The sequence below is a fragment of the Oreochromis aureus genome, linkage group 2 (genome assembly GCF_013358895.1).
Source record: "Oreochromis aureus strain Israel breed Guangdong linkage group 2, ZZ_aureus, whole genome shotgun sequence".
Lineage (NCBI taxonomy): Eukaryota > Metazoa > Chordata > Actinopteri > Cichliformes > Cichlidae > Oreochromis > Oreochromis aureus.
Window position 1 is genome coordinate 12,614,557 of NC_052943.1, and position 17,829 is coordinate 12,632,385.

At 40.0% G+C, this 17,829-nt stretch overlaps 1 protein-coding gene across 15 annotated transcripts in view; it reads left to right on the top strand.

Annotated features, from left to right (window-relative positions):
* LOC116336023 (protocadherin alpha-C2-like) overlaps nucleotides 1-17,829 on the top strand; it is a 188,698-nt gene that overhangs the window by 166,067 nt on the left and 4,802 nt on the right. For 14 of the 15 annotated variants that reach the window (XM_039618150.1, XM_039618129.1, XM_039618104.1 and 11 more), the window contains exons 2-3: nucleotides 7,172-7,236; nucleotides 10,969-11,054. In XM_039618150.1, the coding sequence (XP_039474084.1) occupies nucleotides 7,172-7,236; nucleotides 10,969-11,054 (151 nt within the window). Of the gene's footprint in view, nucleotides 1-843; nucleotides 3,763-7,171; nucleotides 7,237-10,968; nucleotides 11,055-17,829 lie in introns of those variants that run through there. The other variant, XM_031759817.2, reaches the window with a different exon arrangement.

A 17,829-nucleotide genomic window follows, 5' to 3' on the forward strand; every position in this document is an offset into this window, starting at 1 on the left:
GTTGGCATCCTTCTAACGCTGTAAGTGCTTCACCAAATCCTTATGTGATTACTCAAGAATACTGTAGTTTAATTGTGCGCATAATCTGTACTGCCTATTAGGGGAGAGTCCTGCCTTTTATTTTGCAGATGTGGAATAGGCTAATATCTGGAGCATTTCTCTGTGACCCGGTTAGTCTGGTCACCATTGAACAACTCTGTATGCTTTTTCTTTTATATGGGACTGAACTACGGTGCTAATGGCTCTGCAGCTCCGATGTTAAAGTGCAAAACATTGTCAGCTGTCACTGAATGGCAGAGCGGTAAGGAAGGAACAGAAATGTGTTTGTTCTGACAGAAGTCACCTGTCTCGCAGCACTTAACACGTGATCAGGACGGGGTTAAAAAGACAAATCGTGGTCAGTTCACCCGTCACCTCCTCTTACCCCCACTGCGTTTTTTGTGATATAAAACTGGACTTAATAAATCCCTCTTTATATTGAACAAATACGCTTAACATTGTGTCACACCTTTATGTGGAGCCCTTCTAAAATTGTTGCATTTATGTGTTTCTTTTATTCCAAAACATATCTCTTTTCGTTGGAGTAAAGCGTTTTTGTGTTGTTCTGGATTTGCATCAGCGAGGAAGTCTAATTTCCAGGCTGCTTCCTAAATCAGTTTCCCAGCACACAATGAAAAGGGCGGTGGCACTCACAAAAAAGAGGGAAAACGACTGTGTTCATTTCTTCGAAATCGGTACACAGATACCGCTGCAGGTTTACCTTGATTTGTAGATAGATACATCGATAAAACTCACAAGGTTTGGTCTTTTGAAGTTTAATTTTATTAGACGGTGTTTGATTATTTTTGTCGGAGGTGCTGAAATGCAGTCAGCGTCGTTTGAGCGAGAAGCTCGCCCTCCCCCTTTGCCCACAGACAGCATCGCCACATCGCAGGGAGAAAGAGAGAGAGCAATAGGCGGCATCTGTGAAAGGAGTCAGGCTTGCTAGAGGGATAGATTCGTTTAATAACACCACTCAGACAGACAAAGCAAAATATGGATGCGGAGGAAAAATTTTCATTTATGCAGGCACCTAAAAAGATGCGGTGTTTATCCTGCACATAGTCGGAGTTATGCGCCGTCTGTTCCCTCGTTTTTAATGAGGCGGGTGGGGACCCACAGCAAGCTGAAAAGGCGGAAAGATTTATCCAACCCGTCCGCAAATTCTGCCTGCCTGCGATGGCTGTGACGGCGCGATGCTGCTACAGTGTAAAAGGGAATGTGCCTTTTTCTTTATATTTGGTTATCGTCGTACTCAGTGGCCTTACAAATGCACAAATTCGATACTCCATTCCAGAGGAGCTGGAGAACGGAGCACTGGTAGGTGACATTGTCCGAGATCTGGGTCTGGATCTAAGAAAACTTTCCACTCGACGCATCAGAATTACATCGGACAGTGGACGGAGATATTTCACCATAAACCACAAAACCGGGAAACTGGTGGTGAGTGACCGCATTGACCGAGAGACATTTTGTGAATTCAGTGGCACCTGTTCACGCAGCCTTGAGGTAGTATTAGAGAATCCGCTTGAGGTGCACAACGTGGAGGTTGAGATTTTGGACGTGAACGATAACGCGCCACAGTTCCCTCGAGATGAATATCAGCTTGAGGTGTCCGAGTCCGCTGTGCCCGGGTCGCGGTTCCACATCGAAGGCGCTCAGGATGCAGATGACGGTTCCAACTCTGTGAAGCAGTATCGACTCAGCCCAAGCGAGCACCTCACTCTAGACTCAATTAAAGCCTTCTCTAATAATAAGCAGATTGAGCTCATTCTCAAAAAGTCCTTTGACCGGGAGCAGATGCCCTCTCATCAGCTTATCCTGACAGCAATGGATGGAGGCACCCCACAGCGAACTGGCACGGCCAAAATTAATGTCCGTGTGCTCGACGCTAATGACAACTCGCCCACATTTGACAGCTCTGTGTACAAAGTAAAACTGTCTGAAAACTCTCCAAAGGGTGCACTTGTAATCAAGTTAAATGCAACAGATCCCGATGATGGCTTAAATGGCGAGGTTTTTTACTCCTTCAGCAGTTACACGCCAGAAAGAGTCAGACAGATGTTTTCTATGGACACAGACACAGGGGAAATTAGGGTAAAAAACAACATAGACTACGAGGAGACAAACTCCTATGAAATGTATATACAGGCAATGGACAAGGGGCCAGCCCCCACAGCAGTGCACTGTAAAGTAGTTGTAGAAGTTTTGGATGTCAATGACAACATTCCTGAGATTGTACTGTCTTCACTCTCCAGCCCTGTACGTGAAGATGCCCGGGCTGACACAGTGGTAGCATTGATCAGTGTGATTGACCGTGACTCTGGACCAAACAAGCAAGTAACTCTGGAGATCATGCCCAATTTGCCTTTTAGGATCAAGTCCTTCCGCAATCACTATACTATTGTCACATCAGCTTTCCTGGATCGTGAAACCATCTCATCCTACAATGTCACAGTCAATGCTGTGGATGGAGGCACACCACCCCTGTCATCTCAGATGACCTTTAAAGTGGATGTTGCAGATGTTAATGATAACCCACCTCGTTTTGAACAGACGTCATATACTGTTTATATTACAGAGAACAATGCTCCTGGTGCATCTCTCTGTGTTGTTAAGGCCACAGACGCTGATGCTGGAGAAAATGCACGGATCACCTATACCGTCCTCAATGACAACAACCATGGCATCCCTATAGCCAGCTATGTCAGCATCAAACCTGATAAAGGTGAGGCCTATGCCCTGAGAGCCTTTGACTTTGAGAAGCTGCGAGAGTTTCACTTTCAGATTAAAGCCCAGGACAACGGTGTACCTCCCCTCAGTCGTGTGGCCACAGTTTATGTTTACATTATGGATCAGAACGATCATGTGCCCAGGATAGTGTACCCACCTGCCAATGGAAGCCGCACCATGGAGACACTAATGAAGAACGTTGAAGCAGGAGTGTTGGTTAGCAAGATTACTGCATGGGATGGTGATGCTGGCCAGAATGCTTGGTTGCTTTATTCCCTGGAGCAGACCAACACAGATGTTGATCTGTTCAAGGTGCATGAGTACACAGGTGAGATCCGCACCACACGGCGTGTCATAGAAGATAACTCCACCTCCTTCATTCTGACCGTACTGGTGCGCGATAATGGACTACCCCCACTCTCCTCCACCGCTACAATCTATGTACACGTGATGGAGTCCCCTCCAAAGTTGGCACCTGAAACCAAACGCATCATCAGGGCTGACAGTGGCCTAAAGCTTTCCAGTGTCACTATCTACCTCATCATTGCCTTGAGTGCCACAACCTTTGTATTCCTGGTCACTGTCTTTGTGCTGGCAATTGTGCGATGCCATGCCTATTGTACCCAGCCTGGCTCCTGTTGCCCTTGTTGTGTGTCCAAGAAAAATGTGCCAGAAGGAGGCGCTGCAGCAGCTGGAGGTGGGGGTGCAGCAAGAGCTGCAGGTGGAGGCCAGCAAGTCAACAATGTGGCCCTGCGACGTGACCTCAAAGTGGAACCGCATTATATTGAAGTGCGGGGAAATGGGTCTCTCACCAAAACATACTGTTACAAGACATGCCTGACTGCCACGTCAGGAAGTGACACTTTTATGTTCTACAACACTGGACGGCCGCATAGTGGCACTTGGGGTTCAGGCTACGTCACCAGTCACAGTGGACAGAGCCAGATATTTGTACGGCGTCTCAGTATGCCAGATGCAACAGCAATTCAGGTGTGTTTGTGGTCTGATCTGTGTGTTTGTTATTTTAGATTTCTTTAACACTAAATGAAGCACACCATAAAAAGAAAATCTCAGGGTTTGCTCTTGGGCAGTGTTTTAGCAGTGGGCTTGCAGCTGAAATTTGGGGCTGTGGGGCTGTGATGTTCTAAAAATATATTGCATGGTGCCACTCCCTGTGATTGGTTAGTTCTCTTAGACTAACTTTTTTGATCTATGTCTGCTAGGAGTAAGAAAGTGTTTTCATCATGATGTTAATGCACATAGTTTTCATCTTCACATTCCTTATCTTTAGGTGTTGCATCTTGATAATGGTTTGGTATGACAATGTGGATTGCTTCCCTGGATTGTGTGGTTATTTGAGTGAATGGGTGGGAACATTTTGAATTGAATATTTGGTAGACTACATTTTTTTTCCTGTGTGTCACATTGTTTGATGATTCATGGTTTAAAATCTTGAAGTGTGTCTGTCCTCCACAGTAAACACTGAGTCTGTATATCAAGATGCAAATCCTCCTCTCACTGACTGTATCTTTCTTTCCCTTTACTTATTTTGTTTTCAAAACAAACTGGTAGATTTAGCATTGCTTGTTCACCTGTGACCCCACACAGTCTGTGCTGTTTGTCTAAGGTCATCTTTGTGCCACAGTATTCAGTAGTTTTAGAGGGCAATGGGTGGTCATCTCTAAGGACTGAAAAAAGGAGAGAGAGAATCTGTGAAATAGTGCAGTTTGCCAGCTGCAAGAGCCCCCAGTTCCACTGCACCAAAATATCCTCTTCTGGTCACGTACTTCTTTGTTACTAAAGAATAAGCCGGGCTCTGGGAATTGGTAAAGAATACAGAAATGAGACAGAGACTGAGTTTCATTCAGCATAGAGCTTCATTTTATACATTTATTTCTTTTCTCTTCTTTCTTTTTGTTAGGTGGAAGTTTGAACTGTTTGCCTCATTTGTGGTTAAAGTGAAATGGCATTATTTTGGATGCATATTATTTGTTTTTTTTGTTGTTGTTTTTTTAGTAATTATGTTTATCTCAGAGCCTGTCTGAACAGTGCCGAGAATGCAGGAGAGAATAGGTGATAAAAAGAGAGCTGGAGAAAATGGTAATTGTTCAGCTATCACTTGAAGTGTTCCTCATTAAATGCCAGTCATGTTCGTTCTTGATATGTAATTAAATGGAAGCGATGTGTTTCTCAGTGCCGTCTGTGGATTGGCTGCCTCCACACAGATGAGGCGGGGGATAAAAGGTGATTGGACACAGAGTTGATGGCGGAGGTGTGAGCTCTGTATCCATGCTAGGAGTGTTCACTCAGAAGGAGAGGGAAGAATGAAGGAAAAGGCGAGAAAATGGGAGTCCGACACTATTCCTGTTCCTTAATTCATCACGTATTGTGAGGCAAGGAAATTAAAATACCGAAAAACCCCATGGGAATTTTTTTTTCATCTTCACTTAATTCATATTCTCCCTTTCAAGTGATGAAATAGGATGCGTTGATTTCTCATTCTCTTAGGTTTTTATTTCTTCATTGTGTTTGTTTTTGTTTACATTTACTGTGTGAATGCTTTAGTTTTGTGGGTTTGTTTTACCTTAGGAGGAATACTAACTAAATTACAGACATATTTATGTTCCAGATGTTTCTATTTAATGTGTGTATAGTTTACTGTGTGTGATTTCATTTACCCCCATAAACACCATACGGCCAGGCAGACCAGTTTCCCTTTGGCCACTGCTGTGTAGCAACAGGGCGAACATTAAGCAAAGCTGTTTAGTTCCATTTTGTGGACAATCTGGTCTTATTTGTAGGGGTTATTTATTTATTTATTTCTTGTTCCACCCTCTTTATTTCAATTATTTACAAAGTAAAATGAGCAAAATAACCTGTGTTAACTGTGTATTTAATGCCAAGCTAATGTCTTTTCCTTCCTTCTAAATTACTGATCTGTTCACCGATTGCTTTTTGGTGAGCAATTGTCTCCATATAATTAAGTTCACCTTTAGTTTCTAGTATGAAAAGATGCTACAGCACTCTATATCCCTGCAGACATTATGCTCTGTTTGAAAGACTCCAGGAGGAATACCAGGCTTCTCTCATTAAGACCAAATATTGGATTTCAAGGGTGATGAATGTCCACTGCAGACTCATGGAGGTCAATGCAGCTTCAGTTGCAAGTGAACATCTGTCATATTTGAAAGGAAATGGGATTGTAAATGGGTCTCTTATGAGCTGCATGGCCAGTCAGGGGGAATTTAGTGTCCTTGGGCAGGTTGGTTTGTCTTTGTCAGTGGTTTAGGATGAGATCTGAGAAAATGCTATCTCATCTCGGTTATGTGGTTGCTGCAAACTGCCCATTTTGACGCATTGTGAGCCTCATCTTAGGAAGCTGCAAACAAACAATTAGTACTATAATCGCTTTTTTCAGGATATATGTTGTTTTACCTTTGTGTCTGAAGTCTCATATTAGGATCTCATTAACAAATTGCACCACTGACAGTTAATCCAAGATTGTGGTGCTCAGTTATCCCTCTTTTGTAGAACTGTATGAGTCTAAATGCAGAGGGACTTAATCTGATACCTGCCCCCCCCCTCTTCCTTTCTCCACCTGTGACCTTCACTGGGCTGAACTGACAGAGGGAGGTGGGTGTAGAGTAAAATATACACTGGGCTCTTCACAGTTACCATGGTGAGATGTGTCAGACTCACTCAAGCAAATTGTGTGGCAGTGAAACTCAAGGTTTTGATCAGCGTAAAAAAGACAGAACAGAAGGAACTGAAATACAGAAGAGTAGGTGGTGAATATATAGAGGCAGGGTAGAGAAAGGGTGGGTCTTTGGTGAGAAGGAAAAATCTAGCTGATGATACCATCTTAAAAACATACTGATTAAGCATTGCTGAAAAACATGCCCAGTAATGGTCTGGGAATGGAGAGGAAGGAGAAGAGACATTGGGTTAACAGCTGAAATTTGAGTCCATCATTAATATATAAAATGAAATAAGAGTTCTAGTGGTGATAAACACACAACACCCAGCTGAGTCCAAGAGGACTTATTCTGGCTGTGTGGCTTCAGGTCTTTTGTGAAACACTACAGGGTTGGTAGGCTGCTGGAGCTGCTCTCAAAGTCATTTTTCCTTCAAAGTCATGGATGAGAGTAGGGAGGGAGGGGGGAAGAAACTAGTGTGTGAGGATAGGAGGCCATGAGCACACCTACATGATTCAGTCCATCAGTCATTTTTTCTGCAAACGAAGAGGCAAGCTATCGCTGCTATAGATTGTGGTTGGGTGCCTTAGCTTGTGTGTTAATGTGTGTGTACTGCACTAGGAGTTGTTGCCATGACTTATTAATGAGATGGTATTGGCTTTCACCTGTACTTAAGACTAAATTTCTCTCACTCTCTCTTGCAGCCCAAGGCACCGAATTCAGACTGGAGATATTCAGCCTCCCTGAGAGCAGGAGGTGTAATGCAGAGGTAAGAATCCAATTTTACTTTTTAAGTCTCTTCATACCTCACTAGTTGATTTCCAATGTTTGGTGAAAAACAAAAGGCAAACAAAGAAAAAAAAATCATATTTTTCAAGATTTAAGCCAATAATTAATTCCTGCACAGTTTTATAAATGACTGATCTGAAGTAGTTGACAAATTTTATTAATCCCTATATATGGAAGTTGCATAACCTATTCCCAAATAGTATATAGAAAAAGATTAGTGTCATATTTAAATTCTATCCGATGTAACATCTAAACATTAAATAAATTAATGCAAACCCAAGTTAAACCTTTCTTTCTCCATCAGAGGCCAAAAAAAAGTTTTGTTGGTGTCATTATCCCTCCAAATATCTGCATATATAGATATTGATCTAGCATGCTTCCGCATATTATGTGGAGTAATTTTAAAATGAACAAAGACCTGCAAGTACATTGGGGTTACTTATAAGTTTATCAGTTGAAGGTAGTCTGTTTGCAGTGATGTGAGTGCTGCCTTAAGTGGAAGGATTTACTCTTAACATCACCCATTAATTACCATTTTCCACTGTACAATATTTTTATTAAACATATAGTTAAGGTGAATTTAGAGAAGTACCTTAGATTTGATTTAGGCATTTTGTTCAAATAAGCAGAAATAATTAATCTTTAATACTGATAATTGTGAGGAGAACCATAGTCAGTGCCAAAATTTGTATGGATCAGTGGACTGAATTAAAGTAGAAGCAGGTTGAGATGCAGAATAAAACGATGCTTCAGAACAGCAAATTAAGATGGTATGTATATTTTTGTAAAATCATTTTATATTGGTAACTCCGTGCTGTGATAGCCTGCCATGGGATAATGAATCACAGGTATGTAATTGTACAGTTTAGGTGAATTTTAGGCAAATTCACCCTTGAACAGAGGCTCTGCCATCCTCCCATCCTTAGATAACAGATATTTGGGACACCTTTTAAAGACATGTAGATATAATGAAACTGTGCCCTCTTTTTTAATTAATTAATTATTTTTTTAGTAAAACCACAATGTCTTAGCCAGACAGTATAATCTTCCTCTTTTCAAGAGGAAGTGAGACACAGTGAGATTGGACCATGGTTTGTAGTAGCATTTCTGTTGCTGCTGTTTAACACTACACAGAATGTGGTGTTTTTCAGTAGAGCAAGGGGTGTTGAAGTCCCACAGAGTTGGTGTGAAAATGTAAGAACAGCCATCTGTAATCCATAATCCAGAACATGTTGGGAAAATGTGGAGTAACTACTTTAATCCTAATCTGAATGAAGCTGTTCTGGGATTTCTGCACCATTAACCAACCCCCACTGTTATTATAGTGTGTATTAAAAGAAACATATGGAGATAAGAAAATTGTGTTTTGAATCTATACCTTCAGCTCTATAGGAAAAGAGTGATGCAGCAATAAGAAATGCACTCAGGGATTGCTCTATGTTACCATGTCCAGATGGGGACCTGATGGGAGGGCAGCAGAATCAAAGAGGGGTCGGTGATGAATGAAGGGCAGGTTATTTAGGTGGAAACATAGCTAAAAGGAGACACGGATTGTGCTGCACGACCACACTAGTGATCACATTACAAATTACAAAATCGAGGGTCATGCTCATGAGATGGCACCATAATTACAAACAGTTACATGTTTAATGAGGTAGGAAAGTTATCTCTATCTAGCCATCTCATTTATTGCTTGACTAAATTAATCTGTCCACATCTTACAGATGGTGGCATTTTAAAAAATATCAGAAGTGTTAATGCCAAACAACCAGAAACATTGCTTAAGACACCCATGCTGAGAGACACTGGTCTCCTAAGGCCCTTGTGCATATGTATATGCATGTCGTAGTGTGTATAATTAAAACAGCTCCAATCATTATTTATACTTAGTGCTATTGTCCAACCTGTAATTGAATGGAGTGGCACATCTGTCCTAACACAGATGCAACCTGAAACACTGAATCCAGTTTTGGTTTCTTTTTATTATTTAAACATCATCTCTGTAGATACAAATATGTATGTACTCATGTATGCAATCTGATGCCAAATTATTAACATCGCATCATCTGAGTGTCATTAATGTTCCACAGATTCCCTCATAATTACAGCAGAGATTATTGAAGTTAATGTGTCTGAGTGAAACAGTCTAACCTAGTTAATCTTTCTCATGACTGACTCTCTCTGATGTGTTTCAGGTTGACTATCACTGACTATCACTAAGCATCATGGAATTTTCATCTGTTTATACAGTATCAGAATCATATCTTGTATGAGAAGTTTTGGATACAACACCCGAAAAACCATTTAATAGCAGTGACCTATTTCATTTTTTTTTTAAATCTAATCCATGGGGAAAGCACATTTTCCCCTGTGTATTTTTAAAAAGTATGAGAGTATGAGTTAATTTTGTGATCATAGTAGCTATGAAATAAAACAGTTAGTGGCTGAAAAAACCTGAAAATGGATAAGAAAATGGGTGGTTGCAGAGACTATCATTAGCTGAAATATATACTGTCTGCCTATTGTCACTGTATTGTCCTTTAATATTTAATCAGTGTACCCTGTTAATGCTGTTTCTTAGCAGCGCTTAAAATTCTATCCATCACCAAATCGCTTCTCTTCATGCATCAATGCATAATCTAGTTCTAGTTGTATACTATTTTAACTGTTCACGGTATTTAAAAGAAAAGAAAACTACAATATAATCAGTTGCAAAACTTTACTTTATTACACTGGTTCTGGTTCAGATTTCTGACAGACATTAGATTTCTTGTTTTAAAACACAATTACTGACAGGTTTTTAACCACAGAAAATACTGCACATGGATATTTGTAAAAAGAAAGAAAAAATTTTCTATATATCTATTTTTTAAGCTGATAATTGTGAGGAGAACCATAGTCAGTGCCAAAATTTGTATGGATCAATGGATTGAATTAAAGTAGAAGCAGGTTGAGATGCAGAATAAAACGATGCTTCAGAACAGCAAATTAAGATGGTATGTATATTTTTGTAAAATCATTTTATATTGGTAACTCCATGCTGTGATAGCCTGCCATGGGATAGTGAATCACAGGTATGTAATTGTACAGTTTAGGTGAATTTTAGGCAAATTCACCCTTGAACAGAAGCTCTGCCATCCTCCCATCCTTAGATAACAGATATTTGGGACACCTTTTAAAGACATGTAGATATAACGAAACTGTGCCCTCTTTTTTTAATTAATTAATTATTTTTTTAGTAAAACCACAATGTCTTAGCCAGACAGTATAATCTTCCTCTTTTCAAGACAAGGCAGACACAGTGAGATTGGACCATGGTTTGTAGTAGCATTTCTGTTGCTGCTGTTTAACACTACACAGAATGTGGTGTTTTTCAGTAGAGCAGAGGGTGTTGAAGTCCCACAGAGTTGGTGTGAAAATGTAAGAGCAGCCATCTGTAATCCATAATCCAGAACATGTTGGGAAAATGTGGAGTAACTACTTTAATCTTAATCTGAATGAAGCTGTTCTGGGATTTCTGCACCATTAACCAACCCCCACTGTTATTATAGTGTGTATTAAAAGAAACATATGGAGATAAGAAAATTGGGTTTTGAATCTATACCTTCAGCTGTGAAATTCAGATGTGAAATCTTAACATACTATTAGAAAAAACAATCTTAATGGATATTGTTTATAATATGTGTGCAAAATATGTGTGTGTGTTTTTCAGTTCAGTGCATATGGAGGAGTCCTCAGTAATGCAGGGAGCCCAGGGGGTTCTGGTTCAGAACTGGCCCACTGCATCTAGTGCTGCTGGTAAGAATCTCGCAAGCTACTTCCACCTAGAATAAGCACAGTTAATTAAATCTCTGGCTAAAGATTAAAAAATTACATATATATATATACTGGGAGGTCTCCATGATACACATAGTGCTAGTTTAGTCCAGAAAGTCTAAAACAGTGCTCAGTGATTCTGTGTCAAGCACAATTCTTGACACAGGTTCATACAGGTATGATGGAATTTTCTGTTAATAAAGTATGTAATTAAAACATCCCAGTTCTACAGTCATGAGAGCTCTGTCCTTGGGACGTCTCAGCTCCTCTTTTATACCCTGACAAAACAACTCCCTGTATCTCTTCAGTTACGACAGTTGCTTATCCGACCCAGGTTGTTGCTGGGCAGGGAGGACTCGGACTCTCTTTCTCCAGGAAGCACCTGGGCTGGTCTTGAGCATAGCAGTTGAGCATAGCTAAGCAGTTACACCAGGTCATATTGACACACGTGTCCTTCACCTAAGAAATAAAAGGTTATACAAAATTCTACAGTGAAATTCTAAGCACCTAAATCTAAATGTGATAATAAACTAGAATGTTTCCCATTATAATGTGCAGTTAAGATTGTCATACACCAACAACAGCACATCATTTAAAGCTTATCAAGGAGCGTGTACAGTGGTTATCAAGTACAGGACTGTAATAAAATGATCAAGACAGAGATACCATCTACGAGATTGCCTGACCATCGCTTACCACTTCCTACTGCCAAAGGGAAAGGAAATGACATGTGCTGGGTAGGTGGAGATGGATATCTCTGCTCTCTTGTAGCAGGAAGAGAAAAAATTTAGAGAAGGAGAGGAAGTCAGAGTGACAATAGTTGATTTAATTATCAGCAAGATGTTTAGGGAAGCATAAGCTACTGATTCACAGAGGACTAATATTAACATAAACACATTAGTGAAGCGTAATTATAAATGATTACAGTCATCCTCCTTTAAATGTGGATTAGGGATGAGCTAAATGTAACAGCATTTTTCAATATTTAAATGCATTTGTAATCTTTTAAAATTAAGATAAAAAAATGAAATTGTATCTGTGCATTGTTGCTTGCACTGAATGCAATCACATGCAAGTCATCTATTGTTGTTGTCAGGTATTATACAGATCCTGCAAGAGTGAAAAAGCCTCAAAAGGGCTACTATGCCATTGTCATTCATAAAGTTAGGAATTTATCCTAAATGTGCTAAGCAATTATGACAATAGAGTGTTCCACTCAAAGATAAAAGTCCTTTTACTTACAGAAAACAGGAAATTATACATTTTTAATATCTGGCCTTTATTAGGGTGAAAAGACCTTGTTAATTATTAAATGAAATACTGCAAAGAAGATTATAGGCAAACAATTCCTGCAAACAGTAAGAGCATGATAACAAAAATGCTAAATGACAGCTTTTATGTGAGCTCTTACAGGTATTGTAATGCCAATCGCAGTGCATTTCCAGTGCCCATAACTAAAATTTAAGACCAAAGTAGGACTGCATACACAGAATTAGCACCCTCAACGGAGGGATTTCAGTTGTGAACTCTTGACTTTTGTCATGATCAATGGATCCAAAAAGATTAGGAGTTAAATAGAGGAATGGTGGAAGTGAAGACAGGCGAGCAAATGAGACTGACGTATGTACATTAAGAAGGTTATAGCAAGGATGAAATTGCAATTAGATTTAGATAAAGGGGTGATTTGTAGTAATTAAGAATGTGGAGCTGGCCTGGCCTGGTATCTTTTATAGACAGGAGGTGGTGGGCTCAGCAGGCAGACAAACTACCCACACAGTGACTACTGTTTCTTCCTATCCACACGCACGTATGCACAGCCTCCTCCGCTTTGCCATCGATTTCTTGCCTTGGCTGAGGACTTACAGCCTGCTGGCACTTAAAAACCTGCGAGATAGAATAGAGAGGAATAATTCAGGGACAAAAATGTCAGATAATATTTAAAACATTTTGTTTTAGTGGAGGAAAAGAATGAGAATGATTCGTGTTTTTACTTTCCTGTTGTTTCTGTTTATAATATCTCAGAAATGAGACATTGTGAGATAGTGATTTAATGTGGCCTGTCATATCAGTATGAGTCATAGGCTGTACTGTTTATAATAAAAATAATGTTTGTTAGGCCAGCTTTAGAGTGGATTGTTAAGAGAATTGTTTGGGTGGTGAAAGTACAGGATGCTGTTCTATCACAAAGTCTGTTTCATTGCTCCAGTGTGAGACGCAGAGGGACAGCCGACAACGCCCCTGTTTTTTCTTTTTTATTTAGTATATACGGATTTGCAAAGCGGTATCAATTTGTGTGTCTGTTTTGTTGTCTTGTGTTTTCATGTGAATGTGTCTGTGAGTACTTGGCTGTGCTTCTAAGTGTGTTTTGGCTGCCTGCTTTGTGTGCTGCTCCTGCTGTGACAGATGGAGAACAGCCCACGCCCAGATTAACAGGCCCATATTAATGAAATCAGGGTTCTGGTTGGTGTGTAACTCTCCCTCTTCCTCTCCTTTGTCCATTCTCTCTCGGTCTTTGTCTTCTGTCCCCGTCTATTTCACAGCTTAGTCACTAAACCAAGCACTCACTGGGACTGCACAGAGAGCTGCACAGCACTGCAGCAAGGGTGATGGGAAGGAGATGGGTAGGTTGTAATGTAAAGGGTTTGAAATAAAAATCCTATCAGACAATAACGGACAAGGTGACGATGAAGGTAGGATCAGAATGATGGAGAAGAAGTGAGAAAGAAATATGAGTCTCATGTTGCTGGGGAGTGGTTTGACTAGACAGAAAGGGAGACAGTGCTTCCAGTATTATTCTCCATCACCATAAGCACTGTCACCATGACTCCTTCTTATGTCCTACTGCTTCACTGGAGGATGTAGTTTCCATAGCAACCATTCATGGCTGCTAATATTGGCAGGGCAGGCAGGAAGGTGGGGAGAGCTGTTATGTTTGGGGGGATGGGAGGGTGCAAACATATGGTATGGGACAAAAGATAATGGAGAAGAGAAAGCATACTGGGGGCAAAGGAAAAAAAGCACCCTGTAGCATCAGGTGAAGGGCAGTGGGAGGTGAAATGCAACACCATGAGCAAAAGGGAATGACAGAGTTAAAGGAGGAAGGGATATGTTTAGATAGTGAGAGTTGGAGTGAGGAGGGTGACCTACATTCATTGGGGCGGTGGTGTACTGCAGAGGTGGATGCAGGTTTTGTGTTTTCTGTATTACGCTAGATCTTGCATGCAAACTGAAATGTCTCATATACACAGAGGAACAGAAAAATGTTTTAGACTTAATAGTGGCCAACTACAGTGGCAACAATTAACTGAAGAGTGAAGTAAAAAGGACAAATCTGAGGGAGACAGTTTAGAGAGACAAGATGCTGCATTATACTCATTTAGTGCCTCTTTCCCTAATCCTAGAATTGCTCTCCAGAATATAGGGGCATAAAATCATCATTTACATTCACTTTGTTAGTCAGTCTCATTTGAAAGGAAGTGTGAATTTGCATAAGTGGTAAGTAAAGAAGACTTTCCGACAGACCAATGCTCAAATTCAAGCCCATGTGCCATAATTTCTTGATGCAGTTTTTTGGTTAAGGGAGTGGTCTTAAAACTGTAATATAATAACCAGAAAAAAACATGTAGTGAAAGTAAGTTGACTTAATATGAGTTTAGTATGAAAAATAGGAAATTTGCTGATAGTATTATACTGACCATAGAATTAGGCTAGACACTTTTGTTCTGCAAATTTTTGGATTAAAAAAAACATATTGGCCTTGGGAGATGGAAACTGAAAGGTGGCATGCCATAACACTGTAAGAAGAACTATTTTAAGGTGTATCTAATGTTTTGTGTGTGCGTCTGTGTGTGTGTCTGTGTCAGATTAAAGGTAAGGTAGAACAGTCGAGAAGCTATGTGGGACTGTTTCTGAATTTCTACTCACCATCTGCCTTCTATTCCTAGCTCAGACATTTGCTTTCCTTTACTGTCAGTCTGTTCTTTTATTCCATCCCGTCTTTAAATATCTTGCCAGTTCTTTCTTTTCTCCCTCTCTGGAGAATAAATTGATATCAACTTTTTAAATATTTTTGTTATACCACCTGCATGGCTACATAAACCCTATATACACAAATAAGAATATCTCAAACTTCCACTCATACACTGAAAATTATTGTTATTTTACATTAAATTTAAACCCTGTCTCTGGGGACTTGTGTCCACCATCTGCCACATGATCTAGGTGGGAGCAAATAGCATAGTCGTCAATCTGGCATGAAACCCAAACAGACACATCCACACACATACATACTGTATATTAATGCATAATGTTGTTGAATACCTGCAAACACCTGCAGCTGCATAGTATTTTTACCCTTAGCTGTATCCTTATTTCATTTGCTGTCAGCACAGTTTAGAATGTATGGTGATTTATTCAGCTACCCAAATGTATTTTTCTATCAAAACAAAGGCAGTAAAAAAACAAAACCTGGATGCATGAATTAGAAAGGCTTTTAGGTATACTGTATTATCACATTTTGTTTTTATTAAAATGTACACATGCTCAACGCTCAGCACAGAACAGTAACAGAGACTGGTGCAATTTTGGAAAAGGGTGTGGTCCCACTGCAGTATGGTAAAAGCAAAACAAAATATACCTTGAGGATCTTTTAATCCATTTTTTTTCTCTGGTCCCACCCTCCGTTTTGGTGGTGAGTGCTTCATATCTGCATCCATCCTTGCACATTCTGGCTCCCTTTTCTTCCTCCTCTTCCTCCTCCTCTTGCTTCTCAGCTTGTTATGTAACACTGCACTGCGCTCCACTGCGCTTCTGCCCGAGTGGCCGATGGTAAGGCAGGACAAGCGGATGAATAAAGTAGATGTGGCAAAATGGAGCTGGGGTGATTTGAGTGGCTGTGAAAACCTTTGGCTGCACAGGGGGAGCAATAGGACATTTGCATGCAGAGATGCTGGACTGGGGACTCCAAATATCAGCTCAGGAGAGCACCGACAGTAACCCAGACCTCTAATCCAAAATTATTAATTGGAGTGGCTTGTATCTTTCTAGCAGTGCAAAAGCAGGAGGTTTGCACACAGGGGCAATAGTCATCACTAGTAAATTATGAACATCCTCATCTCTAGTTATCACTGATGGACAAACTGTTTAATACCCAGTCACATTAATGTTACTGTAAACACTGTTAGACTTGATTAAGACTCTTGTCATTAACTGGAGGAATGGCAGTTGGATGACTGAATTTCCATGCTACATTAGTTGAAAGGTCAAGGGAAATGAGAGATAAACAGAGAGGAAAGAGGGTGTGGCATTTTAGTCTGCAAAAACCATGAACATTTAAGATTGATGCAATAATGTTTAGATCAGTGTTGAGTGAGGCGAGTGTGTCACCACTGTGAAGCTAAAGAAGATGGAATGAATAAAAACAATTGAAGAGACATACAAGAGGACACATTGAAGTGCTAAATATAAAAGTGACAGATGTGCAGTTACATCTCAGGTCTAATACACATCACTGTCTACTGTAGTTAGTAACATCAACATGACCTATGAGCCTTACAGAGTTGGGATTCTGTTATGATATTACCTTCTTAGTTGCACCAAAAGCGATCATGACCAGACTATAGTCTCACTTCACCCCACATCCTTATAATCCCACATAACAGTGTCTTTTTTTTTTTTTTTTTTTTTTTTATTAGCGTCACTCTGCTCAGCCTTACTGTTTCCCATCTGCGTGCTCCCAGCGTGACTCATCACTCTCCAGGGTGTTATTCCATTTATGATTGTAACTTTGCATGGAGGCACTGCTGTCTCATCAAATTCACACATTGAATTAGACAGGTAATTTCTTAGAGGCAAAAGACTGGACACTTTAGAGCAAAGCTTTGCCAGTATTTCAGTGTTATGCATTTTCATTTAGCTCTTCAGTTTTTCTTTTCTTTGTTTCTCCTCTGCTTTTGTGATTATAAAATCAGTCTTATATTTCTGCTGGGGGGAAAGGGACAAGGGCTTGTCCATGGGAGAAAGGCTGTCATCTTAATGAATGTGACTTTTTCTGTCTCTCGGTCTACATTTAGAGAAAGCCTGTCTGCCCTGATCTTCTCAGTCTCTTTGTCAAGTTCTGTCTTCTCTCTATAGCTCTTACAGCTGTGTTGTCATAGTCAATGAAAGCATAATATTTGTGGGCTATAGCAATGGGGAATGATGCAAATACATGGCCCACTTTATATTTTTCATTTTTATTTCAATTATTATTTTTTAGTGTATTACTATTCATTGTTTCTTAAAGCCCAACCAACTGTCTAAAACACATATATTCAAATTCCAGTGTAATAAAGTGCAAATGAATATGCAAGTTTTTACACTGGAGAATCTAAAACTTTAAATTGCTTATTTGTTTTGCTTGAAAATTACTGAAATGTTGAACCGATTGTTAGTAGGTGCCTGGTAGTTTCTCTGTACCACCTAATTATGTCAGCTATTATTCAAATTTGGAAAAAAAAAAATGCTGTTTTCTGATTCAGCTTGGGCAGTTTCCCTACAAGACACGCTTTAGAGGAGTACCTGCCTCAATCATATCTCTTTGTGGACACATCTCATCCCAACTATTAGCACATGTTGCTCATAGTTGGTAATGGCAAATGGTAGAAGTTTAAAGGAGGGAACGAGTCTAAGGAATAATGAAGGAAAAAAATGTAAATTAAATAGAAGATAAGAATTGGATTTGGTTTATTCTTCTTCAACTTGATGGAACCCAAGTGTT